Source organism: Cydia fagiglandana, chromosome 2, assembly GCF_963556715.1.
Source record: "Cydia fagiglandana chromosome 2, ilCydFagi1.1, whole genome shotgun sequence".
In the NCBI taxonomy this organism is placed as follows: Eukaryota; Metazoa; Arthropoda; class Insecta; order Lepidoptera; family Tortricidae; genus Cydia; species Cydia fagiglandana.
In genome coordinates this window covers 18744369-18757897 of record NC_085933.1, presented here as the reverse complement: position 1 = coordinate 18757897, position 13529 = coordinate 18744369, and the positions used below count along the sequence as shown (strand labels likewise).

General features: G+C 34.4%; 2 protein-coding genes and 1 long non-coding RNA gene across 3 annotated transcripts in view; 1 reads left to right on the top strand and 2 right to left on the bottom strand.

Moving 5' to 3' along the window:
• LOC134678278 (CCR4-NOT transcription complex subunit 6) overlaps positions 1-13529 on the top strand; it is a 175083-nt gene that overhangs the window by 74689 nt on the left and 86865 nt on the right. The window lies entirely within an intron of this gene.
• LOC134677955 (uncharacterized) lies at positions 6343-12086 on the bottom strand. Its single transcript, XM_063536392.1, has 3 exons — positions 11573-12086; positions 11000-11088; positions 6343-6972 (listed from the first exon to the last, which is right to left on the bottom strand). The coding sequence occupies exons 1-3, from the start codon at positions 11826-11828 to the stop codon at positions 6421-6423; spliced, it is 897 nt and encodes a 298-aa protein (XP_063392462.1). The 5' UTR covers positions 11829-12086; the 3' UTR covers positions 6343-6420.
• Positions 8199-10460, bottom strand: LOC134677965 (uncharacterized). The gene is made up of 2 exons (XR_010100143.1): positions 10346-10460; positions 8199-8592 (listed from the first exon to the last, which is right to left on the bottom strand). It is a non-coding gene; the product is annotated as an uncharacterized LOC134677965 (long non-coding RNA).

The following is a 13529-nucleotide window of genomic DNA, read 5'->3' as shown; positions in this document are numbered from 1 at the left end:
CATCTAATAGATTTCTTACTCTATCTAACGTAAAAGTGACATTGGTTGCCCGAATTGCGCTGCAAAAGAGAACTAGTTGATATCTAAACTATAACGTATCTAGAATGGATCTTGTACGTGTCGTCTCTTGTGAATATCTTGAAGGTCGAATACGGCAGATAGTTTCATTTCAATATACGCATATTGCATACTTATGTCTTAGCATCTTACAAATAGCATTTTCTCGAAAATCAACGACATAAACTAGAACTAATCTAACATAGGGCGAAATACGTAAATACTTATTGAATAGTAATAATAAATATCTACACAAACAAAGAAGGAAGAATCGATACATACATCAGACTTACGTACCTACACATACCTAGTTGATGTTTTTTACAAAAGGATCACTAACCACGCAGAGAAAAGTCACCTCATGAAATAATAATTACATGGACAACAGAATGTGCTTAACACTCACCCTTGTTTGCTCCAGTCGGCTTTAATAATTTAAAATTCTTTGTCCCCGAACGTAGCCCGACACCACTGCTTTCAAAGGCGTGCAAACATAGGAAGATAATCACACATAAACCTATACACTTATTTCCTTGTTACTTATGCATACCTACATTGTTATCAGCGCTATGGTGTGCATGGTTTCTATTTATAGAATCATACTTGTGTAGATGACTGTCATGTTGTCTTTAGAACTAAGTTAGGTACCTTCTCTACATAGTACATACTGTATATTTTGATGCAAATGCCTCGCGAGCATCTAATATTACACGAGTGAAAAACCAGGGATGAGTGAAAATGGCTTGAAGACTTGAAGAGTTGTCTGCCTGATTATCCTATACTAGCAAATTGTTACCGGTGAATTCTCAATAAGATAAGATAAAGATAAAAAATAGTTTATTCAAGTAGGCATATTACAATGCGCTTATGAACGTCAAATCTAGACACGCGGCAGCGTGTCAAGCCAAGTTCAAGCAAGGAACTGGCTAGCCAGCGCCAAGTGTAATATTACACGAACCACTTGGTGTCACTTTTGACCCTTCTATAACTCAAAACATCTTTAACGTAAACACATAAAACTACGTGTGTTTAATTATATCCATAAGGACATCTAGAAGCCCAAATTTCATGAAGCTAGCTCAAACGGTTATAAAGATATGAAGGTCAAAAAATCGTAAATTTTAAGACTGACTGACATACCTATAGTACCTAAACCTAACCTACTTCCAGATGTCCCAGAAGGATGAAATTTGGAATCCAGCTCAGTTATTGTGTGAAAGCGTAGGAAAAAATCTAAAAATTAAAAAAAGTTATAAAATAGGGGGGGTCCCCATACAAAAAAAACCATTTTTTATTGTGACTGACATATAAGTACCTAAACCTAACCTACTTCCAGATGACCTAGAAGGATGAAATTTGGAATCCAGCTCAGTTATTGTGTGAAAGCGTAGGAAAAAATCTAAAAATTAAAAAAAGTTATAAAATTGGGGGGGTCCCCATACAAAAAAACCATTTTTTATTGTGACTGACATATAAGTACCTAAACCTAACCTACTTCCAGGTGACCTAGAAGGATGAAATTTGGAATCCAGCTCGGTTATTGTGTGTAAGCGTAGGAAAAAATCTAAAAACAAAAAAAAGTTAATAAATAGGGGGGGTCCCCATACAAATTTCTTTTTTATTGTGACTTACATATAGTACCTAAACCTAACCTACTTTCAGATGACCTAGAAGGATGAAATTTGGAATCCAGCTCGGTAATTGTGTGTAAGCGTAGGAAAAAATCTAAAAATAAAAAAATAAAAAAAGTTAAAAAATAGGGGGGGGGGTCCCCATACAAAAAACCTGTAATACGCGCTAAACAACCGGCCAACGGTGTGTCGTTGGCGGCGCGCGGCACCACATAATTAATACAAAGAACAGAAGTAAAAAACATGCAGCGCAAACACAAGAAAAAACATTAAATCTCAATACCTGCCTAGTTTTCTTTACAAAAAGTATTGATATCCCATCAAAAACATAAATGTAAAAAAGGAGAGCCAAGTTCAATACAAAAATTATGCTTGGCTGTGGGGTTCGCCGCAAAAAGAATGGAGATTTAAATGAGTGCCAAGTTCTATACAAAATCGAAATATGTATTTATAGGAACAAAATAACATTATAAACAAGTATTAAACTCTATTTCTTTGCTTTATTGGATACCTATAACAATTGCTGTTATTTAAAAAAAATGTGAGATCTTAAAGTAGGTTAGATTTGGCTTGGCCAGTTTTTATCAGAATTACAAAATATATATGTTGAATAACTTTATAAAATGACTGATGTAATGAAAACTGGCCAAGTCAAATCTAACCTGCTTTAAGATCTCGCATTTTTTTAAATAACAGCAACTGTTATAGGTATCCAATAAAGCAAAGAAATAGAGTTTAATACTTGTTTATAATGTTATTTTGTTCCTATTAATACATATTTCGATTTTGCATAGAACTTGGCACTCATTTAAATCTCCATTCTTTTTGCGGCGAACCCCACAGCCAAGCATAATTTTTGTATTGAACTTGGCTCTCCTTTTTTACATTTATGTTTTTGATGGGATAAACCTTTACCGGCTCCAACCGTACACCTCTGCCCCGAGAAGATTTAAATCCCCCCTCAATTGGAGGAGGGTATCCCAATATGGGACCGGCAACAAACTCGGCGGGACACATCTTTTCAAAACATTATTACATCTTATAATTAACATGCATTACGAGTAATTAAGAAAAATACAATTTAAATTACTATAGAATTCATGCAATTATACTCAGTGAGTACATAACTTTATAGAATTTGATATAAAAAATAAACATATATGTACATGAAATCACAAATACGTAGCTCTTTCAGAAAACATATCAAATCTTACAAAAGGAAAAGAAATTAAAATCAATAAAAGAAATGAGAATACATATTATATGAATCTGATTGATTGTTATGAGATGCTTTCATACAATTTGATGTGGTTTCTTACCTGAGCTGAGTCACCTTTAACTCTACACATAATACAATATTTTTAATTGCTACTTGTCGTTATTACAGTTTCTGGTTTGGACCATGCATGTTTGTCTGTCAAGTAGTCCGCGACTCTGTAATAAGCCTTCAACATCAATGACTTTTTTAAGTAATTCTTAAGAGCTGGAAAGGGTAATCTTAAAGCATCCTCAGATAACTTGTTATAAAAATGAATGCATTGCCCAACGAATGACTTCTGTACTTTACGAACACGAAACTTTCTGATAGCAAGCTTATTTTTATTTCTAGTATTATAGTTATGGACATCAGAATTCTTAGTGAAGGAGTCTAGATTCTTAACAACATAAATAATACTATCATATATGTATTGGGAAGCTACAGTTAAAATATTAATTTCTTTAAAAAGTTCTCTTAATGATTCACGCACCCTTAAATTATATATAGAACGAATGGCTCTCTTTTGTAAGACAAATATAGTCTGTATGTCAGCTGCTTTGCCCCAAACCAGAATACCATATGACATTACACTATGAAAATAACTATAATAAACAAGGCGAGCTGTCTCAACATTAGTCAATTGTCTAATTCTCCTCACAGCGTAAGCGGCCGAACTTAATTTGTTTGCTAGTGTTCTTATATGAGGACTCCATTGTAGATTTTTGTCTAATGTTAAACCAAGAAACAGTGCTTTATCTACCATATCTAAGCATTATGATAATATAACATGAGACCCCGGTGCAGTAAAGATAGAATATTCTAATATTCTTACGGCAGTAGATATCGCTATGCGCCTGCATCCCTTAATTTAAAAACGAGTGAAGTATTCGGTCCGCCCAATAATTTGTCTCGGGCTAGCGCAATATTAGCTAGTATTAATCGATTTACAGGTAATTGTTGATATTCTGTTTAACGACGTAATATTGTATAGTCATTTAAAACATCCGCCATTTTAAACAGCTCCATCAACTTAATCGTCTCATCGTTTCTTTATTCGAAGTTTCCAGTATTAAAATTGCATACCTACTGCTCTTGTCGCGAATATCGAATCATTTTGCCTTAAACAAATTACATTCTGCGGGAACAAGGATATCATTCGAATACTGGTAAAGGTCACTTGGTTTGAGGAGACCGGTCAGCCTTGAGCGGCGTGGTTCACTTTCGTAGGTACTCGAACTTCGCATGGCCCTTGTGGCCTCATTTCTCAATGTTTGCTTTGTTATAACCTGCCGTGTCCCGCCATAATCGCGCCCTAGTGACAAGTTTATTAAACTACATATGTAGTAGATAGATAGAATACCTACTCTTTATTAGCACGCTTTAGTAAAAAGATACAAAAGAAAAGAAGCAATTGATTGAATGTAGAGGGATACAACAGGCGGTCTTATCGCTAAAGAGCGATCTCTTCCAGACAACCGATTACTACTACTTACTTTACTACGTAGTGCTACGTAGTACTAGTTTCGTAGAAGAACAACATTTTCACGTCACGATTTAAGGGACCAATTTGGATAAGACAGCTTTTTGGATTATTATTGATACGGCGTAAGCATCGATAACCGTCGACGTCAAAGAGGTGTTTAAAGTGGCACACCTTATTACCTACATTGTATTAAGGCCAAAAAGTATTCGTAACTTGCGATTCTTGCGGAGCACAATTTACTATTAGGCCTCACACACGGCCGGGAATTGATCCCGGTCAAATATGTCAATTTTCTTTGTATATTATATAAATCCACTTTTCATTTCATTCTAAAATCAGCCTTGTAACTCCTAAGAACAAAATAAAATGTCAAATCTCGTATAGTTTAAATTTTTGAAGTGAAAACTTCTTTAGCGGCGCTGAGCACTTTTTGAGGTGGGGAAAAAATGATAAACTCGATTCAGCGTAACGCGTAACGTAACGGTCACGTCATGTGTCACGGACAATGTTATTCACCAAAGAACTTTAGTCATAACGTATCATAATCAGGTCAATTATTTAAAACTGGACTTTTATATTAAGCAATAAAGTTCAATGTTCTAATCTTGTACGGGTTGAAATACGAGGATCTCACAGTTACATTTTAACTTTATATCACTCAAATATAATTCTTGATGAAATCGCTAATAAAAGTGAACTCTAGTACTGGTGAAACTCAAAATATCATGACCAATTATATTTAGATGCAAGGTCTGCAAGGTAACTTTACAATTTCTATTCGAATTTTAAACAATTAACGCTACAAATTTAAGCTCACTGGCCAGCAATTTCGGAACTAAAGTTTTTAAATAGAAAGGAGGACGTGTCAATAATACATAGTGCTGCAAACATTTTGGACTAGTCATTGAGTTTTCACTTCTGTCGGCACTCCCGGAGTGCAACACGTTGTTTTTTTCCTCACTGCGCCATTTGGCTGACACATCATGTTTATAAACATTGTAATCAAGCTTAACGACCCTTACGTTTGCAGCTTGCAGCACCTCATTAGAACGTAATATAGTATCATCGTAACGAAATCGTGACAGAATGTAGTTTAGCGGCCAGCTAAACATTTAGCATTCTGTGCTTTGAAATGCCATATTGAATTGAATTAGTTTTATCGGATATAAATCATAAAATATTTGATTCGTTTTGCTTTTAAGATTATTTTTTCATGGTAACTTTTCAATCAATAAATCAATTCATTTATTTCAAGTAAAAATAATTACCTATGTAACGTTCTACGGAAAAAGGTACCTTATGGCGGCTGGCGCTTATGTTGCATAGCGCCGCAATTGTATTGGAGCGGCGTTAATAATAGCGTAAGTGCCTACCGCCATAAGGTACCTTTACCCGTGGGACGTCACATATATGTAGTTTTGATTAAAACTCTTAATCATATTTACATCCATTTAAAGCTGTTGGTGCCTAGATTTAAAATAAATGAATGTTGATAATGCAGATATCATTCATTCATTACAATATGTATCAAAAATAGAATTATACTCAAAAACACATTACGAACACAACTTGTCAGTAGAAAAAGCACGAAATTAAAATTGTCTATGGGAAATCAACCCTTTGCGCCTATTTTTTTTAATTAGTCGTTTTTTTTTACTGATAAAGTGGCTGTGCCAGAGTATAACAATATTTTTAACGAATGCCTGAATAGGTAGGTATATGAAAATGTTACAGAGACTAAAACCAGCAAGTCCCTAATTTTCACCATTGCGCACTGCCATTGTAATCATAATTAATTTGACTTCCATATTTGTTATAAAAGCTTATAACTCAATTCCTATCTATTTGTAATAAAACAAGGAGATTAATTATTATTACAAATACTGATTCATTTATTTAAGATTTTTTTTGAATAATTAAGGCAAAATATCACTGGTACAATTATCAGTTATGTTTCACTTTTCGCCACACTCAACTTATCCCTACTTGTTTTAATCGTCGTGATGCATTTTGAGTGTGATTACTTGCCCGTTGCCTATGTCAATTGTCCTGTTTTCTACATCTCCCTCTTCCGATTCGGCATCTTTGTGTGGAGATTGATAACTTCTAAAATTATCTTCGAAAGTCGTATTGTCGTAAACATTTTGATCAGCCTTAAAGATAATATCGCATATTGCTTGTTGTACAGAATTTTTAGTGATCTCGTTGTACTTTTTCATCTTGTAGGCTATGAAGTTAGTAAATGACTTAATTTCTTCAAGAGTATCATCTGGGTGCCGGTTCGGTATGGGTACCAAGGGTGGCACAGTCGTCGGTGGTGATGCAGCCACTTGCGCTGGTGATGACACTGTTGACGCAACGTCTACTGTGCTGGCGGTCACTTGACTCGGATTAGATTTTGCGCAAACGTTTGGATGAACTGTACCTATCTTGGAAGATTTTTTACTTTTCTTTTTGCTTTCGGTTTTCTTTTCATTGTAATGTTCTATTAATGACTTTTTAATAGCTGTAGGTCCATCCTCACAGCCGTCGTCTAACATTCCCTGGGAAAAAAAGTTTACATAAGCATTCATAACATATAAAATCGAACTAAAAGTTGGTCTACCGAGGGTTGAATTCATAAATGTGTCCAAGTTTACTAATGTCCCACTTTCTTGATTCTAATTACCGAGTTATGGGCAGCTTAGTGAAATACTGGCAAAACGTAACGAAAATATGTTTTTGACAAAAACTGATTAAATATGATTATAAAGATTCGGTGACGATTACCAATTTAAGCGCTTTATCTATTATCTAGGCCCCACTTTATCTATAGTTGAAAAAGGCGATAAAATATATATATATATATATATATATTTATTATATTATCATTTTATCGATTTTGTATAAACTCGGTATATTTATAATTATATTTATATATAAATATACTCCAGGAGCCGAGTACTATCAGTTGTAAAAAAATAGTTATTGATAGCTAATTTGTTAGCACCTCATATACAAAATCGATAAAATTAAAGCGAAGGGATCATGAACCTAAAACTATTTTCTTCGATCATTACAGCAGCCATAGACGATTAATTTAACCGTTGTCGCTTTTTCACTCGGGCAACTTTAAAGTTTGAAATAAAAATAAACTATTACACAAATACACATAGACTTAATTTTGTTTTAGGAACTACTCCATATCCACAATAACGGAACCTTCGCTTAAAAAATGACACAAATAAATGTAAGGTGCTAAACTGTTATATGATCGCGTAAAGACAGACACTATTATTATCATGGTACATTGTATCACAATTAGGGTTGCCAGATGGTCGGAATTTGGCGGGATTCTCCCGATTTTTAGCATGTGTTCCCGATTCCCGACAAAGTGTAAACTGTCCCGAAAAACAGCTTCACGTTATAAAACAATAATTTCATGTTCCGAACTGTCGTCGACCGAGCGAGCTGACGTAGCACGGTGGGCTGAAAATCGGCCTCCATAGAAATAGAAACCGAAGTCTTAAATTTGAACTTTTTTTTATTGGAATAGCTTTTGTTAGGTTTTATTATGTCCCAAAATTAATCTTAGCTAATTTGGTTGGAAAAATAGTTAATTATATTTTTTTTTCAAAATCTTTGTATGGCGCGTATCAGAAAAAACGAGTTTTCTCCAAAAATAAAAAGTTAACCGTAATATCCTGACAGATGATTTTGAAACCAATTATTCTTGATTTTTCCACATAATTAGAATTTTCCTACGGGGTGCACTTTTTTTTTTAAAAAATCGATATATATAATTTATTTTTATTATTTTATTTTTTTATTTTAATACGGTTATACTCGTTATTTTGACTACAAAAAATGAATTTGAGTTTGATCGAACCAATAACTTACGCGTAGTGAATTTTTGTTCTAAGCAAATGTATGGAGCGTACGAGTAAAACGGATTTTTTTTCAAAAATTAAAGGTATACCGTAATATCCTTGCAGATGATTTAAGTACCAATTATTAATGATATTTTGACATAACGCGAACTTTTCTACCGTATGCACTTATTTAACAAAAAATAAAAAACTTATTTTTTCATGCTGAAATAACTTTTTCTCATTGTTTTAATCAAATAAATAATAAACATACAAGAGTTACAAGTAGAAAATTGAAAATAAAACCATTACATCCTTTACATTATTACCCTTGTATCCTCTTTATTACATTATCTTTGTACTTAATGAAACAATATTTAACAAATTTGACATATTGACAACTGATGAGTCTAAAATTAATGATCGTTAATAAGGTCCGGTTACAATCATTAGTAGATACTACGAATTTACTTAATTAAATAAATATCAGTAACATTATCAATAATTGGTTTACATAAAAACAGAAATAAGTATATGTAATGCTATCCTAATTAAAAGTATTCTAATGCTAATATTGGAATCCTGAAAGTTTAGTTTTCCTGGTCGCTTACTTCCGAATCCGTGTCCATTTCAGAATCAGGGTACACATTTGAGGTATCTGTCACTTCTTCTTCTTGAGGTTCCAGACAAATGAATAATTCTAAAGTTTCAGGGAAGAAAGCCTGTTTCTTTTTTCCACTTATTGTTGGCCTCATTGAAGAAAGGACAGGATCGGAAGACAAAAGTAACATATTAAAAACATCCCTGTTCGAATCTTGTCTCATTTTTTTTTGTGAGTGATGCTCTCTGAACATTCTGAAGTCTTTGTTGCGTGCCTCGGATGCTTCTTCAGAGAGATGACCAATCGGTACAATATCATTTTGTGCAATGATATCTGTGCCATGGATCAGCAATTTATGCACTGTTGGGGGCATCTTATACCAACTGTAAAATTTAATATAGTCGTCCGCTGTATCTTTACAATAGGCTTTAAACTTTTCAGTGTCAATTACTTCACCTGATGTGACAGCTTGCAGAATTACAGCAAATCTCCGAATCAGTTGTTTGTCCAGTCCAGTGATATTAGCTGTTTTTTCGGGATCTTCGAAAAATTTTCGTGCTGTGTTTCCATCATTCGTTGTTCCAGAACCTTGTTTTACTACATCGACTAAAAGATTTAGTTCGTCTTTGAATACATTATTCTAAATTGTTCTAATTTTTCTGTGTTCCGTTGGCTTTTCTTCCATCTGTCAGTAGCAGCTCTTGTAAATCTTCGGCAAAATTCTTTCAAGGTGTCACGATCTTCTTCTGATAGGTTAAGGTTTGATTTAGTTAGCACTATTTCAAACAAAGCTTCGTGATTTAAACTAGATCCTTGAGATTTTAGGATAACAAACAAGTCCAAGTTCGTAATAAGACTGTCCATGGTTTATGGTCGTGTAAGTTAGCGGTTAAGAAGCTCAAGATGAACTAGAATATAAAATGTATCCCTTACCTATTTATTGCTAGTACTAATGAACACCACCATTCTACGAGTATATCATTGCTATTATAATTAGTTTTACGTCTAATTATAAGCATAATGATTAAAACCTTAATGATTAAACTGCATTCATAATATCTACTAACGATTGTAACCGGACATCATTAATGATCATTAATTTTAGACTCATAAGTTGTCAATGTGTCATTTGTTAAATACTGTTTCATTAAGTACAAAGATAATGTAATAAAGAGGATACAATGGTAATAATGTAAAGGATGTAATGGTTTTATTTTCAATTTTCTACTTGTAACTCTTGTATGTTTATTATTTATTTGATTAAAACAATGAGAAAAAGCTATTTCAGCATGAAAAAATAAGTTTTTTATTTTTTATTAAATAAGTGCACACGGTAGAAAAGTTCGCGGTATGTCAAAATATCATTAATAATTGGTACTTAAATCATCTGCAAGGATATTACGGTATACCTTTAATTTTTGAAAAAAAATCCGTTTTACTCGTACGCTCCATACATTTGCTTAGAACAAAAATTCACTACGCGTAAGTTATTGGTTCGATCAAACTCAAATTCATTTTTTGTAGTCAAAATAACGAGTATAACCGTATTAAAATAAAAAAATAAAATAATAAAAATAAAAAATATATATCGATTTTTTAAAAAAAAAGTGCACCCCGTAGGAAAATTCTAATTATGTGGAAAAATCAAGAATAATTGGTTTTAAAATCATCTGTCAGGATATTACGGTTAACTTTTTATTTTCGGAGAAAACTCGTTTTTTCTGATACGCGCCATACAAAGATTTTGAAAAAAAAATATAATTAATTATTTTTCCAACCAAATTAGCTAAGATTCATTTTGGGACATAATAAAACCTAACAAAAGCTATTCCAATAAAAATAAGTTCAAATTTAAGACTTCGGTTTCTATTTCTATGGAGGCCGATTTTCAGCCCACCGTGCGGTAGTGTCAATAATGTAAATCGTTGTTTTTAATAGGATTACTTTAATTTGAATGTATTTTTGTTTCCCGACTTAAGTCCCAAAATCCCGAAAAATTAATACTGTTTCCCGATAATAGCGCCTTTCGATCTGGCAACCCTAATCACAATGTCCGTCCAATGTCCGCTACCCGCAGTTAGGTACTTTAGATGTCATAGCTACTAGATTTAGATATCTCACCGTTGTTTGGCGTTTTCTTTCCGATTGTTTGTCGATCAGAAACGCCATTTGTTCGAAGGCGAACCAGGTACTCGTGTACGTCGCATCGTCTGCAAGTAAAGATAATATCAATGAACACGTGTCAAGTTAAAGATACACTGAGAGAAAAATCATCACCAGGAATTAAAAAACAGTTCTGTATTGGGGGAAAAAATGAAGTTTTAGTAATAATTATGGATGTCTCACTATTTCTATAAAGTTTATTTATTTCTATAAACAGCTCAGTAATCCCAAATATAATTTCAACAAACAGATAATAGAAATTGCAAGAACTAATAGAAATTACAAAAGTCAATTTGTTCCTATTAGTTAACTCTCCTTGTCCCCAGATTAAGTTTATTTTTGTAATTCTAAGTGTGTTTTTGTTGTACTTTTCTCTCAGTGTAAGTAAACTTAAAATAAATATTTACCATGTATAAGGAACGCATTCGTTTCAATACTATTGTACCTAATAAAGGATTTATTCATGAAGCAACTAAGTATGTATTTACATTTTAGTCACTTTTATAATTCGACAAATATCATCATCCTTACCCGGTGAATCCCTGATGCTGTTCATAATTTTGGATTTCTCTCTTCTAAACGACGATGACAAAATTACCATTTTATGCTTGCATACATCAGGTGGCATATTTAACGCCGCGCCAATTCCTTCCCACGCCTCGGGCTTCATGGCCTTTTTGAAAAAGAACGGATCCTTAGGGTCCCATAGCATAGGACGTTTCCTGTATTCGTGTATCAATTTAATGCAGAGTTCTTCTGTCCAGTCATCGTTGGGTGCTGTCACCATAATTATACTGTTTATTATCACAAGTTCCTAAACACGCGTCAATACGAGTTCGCAGGAGCGATACACTGATTAAAAAATGGCGGCTCGCTCAAGCCGTCGGTTGCTGTAACCACCTGCCTATATTTCCATCTCGTTCACGCATAGCATCTTGGAGCGAGCGCAAAAGGGTCAGAAAGTGACGCGTGCGGTTTGTCCTCTATGATTGGCGCTCGGTCAACGCTCCGTTGCTGTAGCGTCATATCAAAACTGTGTGCGTGTGACGAACGTCTTGTCTACTGTGATGTGTAGATGGCGCGCTTTTCGCGGCGCGCTGTGGTTTGATCGTGTTTGCGTTTGCGCGCAGGCATTATCTTTATTAGTTTTTAACGATAATGCCTGTTTACATGTTTTTATCATTTACAAACAAATCGGATAATAAATACCTTAAGGTATTAAGGTATTTATTAACTAGGTATAGTTTTGATTGTAATTGTCTCTTTATGATAGCACAACACGATTTTTTTTCAAATAAATGAATGCGTTAAGTGAATTAAGTATAAACTGAAATAGATGTATGTACCTATATATTAAAGATAAATCGGACAAGTGCGAGTCGGACTCGCCCACCGAGGTTTCCGTACTTTTTAGTATTTGTTAAAATACAAATACCTACATCACAATACAAAAAGACAATACAAAAGAAAACAGAAATACAAGCAGAGGTAAATAACATACGGTCTTATCACTAAAAAGCGATCTCTTCCAGATAATCTTACATCATCTGTGAAAATTTCAACTGTCTAGCTATCACGATCACGGTTCACGGTACCGTTTTTACCCTTTGGGTACGGAACTCTAAAAAGTGACCAAACCCCTCCAGTGGCCGAGGCCGGAATCGAACCAGTATCTTCAGCTTAGGGTCTCCCCAAATATATCGACGCGCATTCGGCAAAAGCCGATAGGAAAAAGCTTTATGTCCGCGCAATAAGAGCGAAAAAGTCGTCGTTCGGCTCGGCTCGCATCGGCCGGCGCCGGCCGACGCGTCGTCGGCTTCTTCTCTCCTATTGCGTGGACATAAAGCTTTTTCCTATCGGCTTTTGCCGAATGCGCGTCGATATATTTGGGGAGACCCTTACGCGGCTAACGTTCCGACCATTGTGCCACTAGAGACCACCAGGTCCGGTCCGGTTTCTTTAGTCTACATATTTCAGTTTGTAATTTGTATATAGTTGTGCGACTACTTAAAACGCAAATAAAAAAGTATTTATTTGTTGCCTTATCGTGAATGAAATGAAATCGAACTCTCAAATTTTAAATGCTCGCCGGAATGATCTGAATAGGCAGGTATCTATATATCTTCTAAGAAAACCACACGACCCGTGAACATAATCACAATGATAACGGGCTAATAAACACGATCTGTTCAAAAGATACAATACGTGTAATGGCATGGAGACGCCGGTCAAGGCCGATTATTGATGGAATAGGTACTATAAGCAGGTACTTGCGTAGCTTGCGCAATATTAAGTGGACCGCTGGACTGTTACCTTAACTTTAGTATTTTCGTAGTTAGGTGTGTGTAATAAATTAATAGAATAGATAGCCATAGAATCCCTCATTAAGAAATAAACGAATAAAATAAATATTATAGGTAAATTTTACACAGATCGACCTAGTCCCACAGTAAGCTCAATAAGGCTAATAAAACAAGAAAGGATAAGG

Bases quoted from the DNA above. Each gene is read 5' to 3' on its own strand.
- LOC134677955 (XM_063536392.1), bottom strand. From the start codon at position 11,828: ATGGTGACAGCACCCAACGATGACTGGACAGAAGAACTCTGCATTAAA. The intron at 11,089-11,572 runs GTAAGGATGATG...CTTTACTTGCAG, and splicing joins CAGCATCAGGGATTCACCGG to ACGATGCGACGTACACGAGT. The intron at 6,973-10,999 runs GTGAGATATCTA...TTTTTTTCCCAG, and splicing joins AAAGAAAACGCCAAACAACG to GGAATGTTAGACGACGGCTG.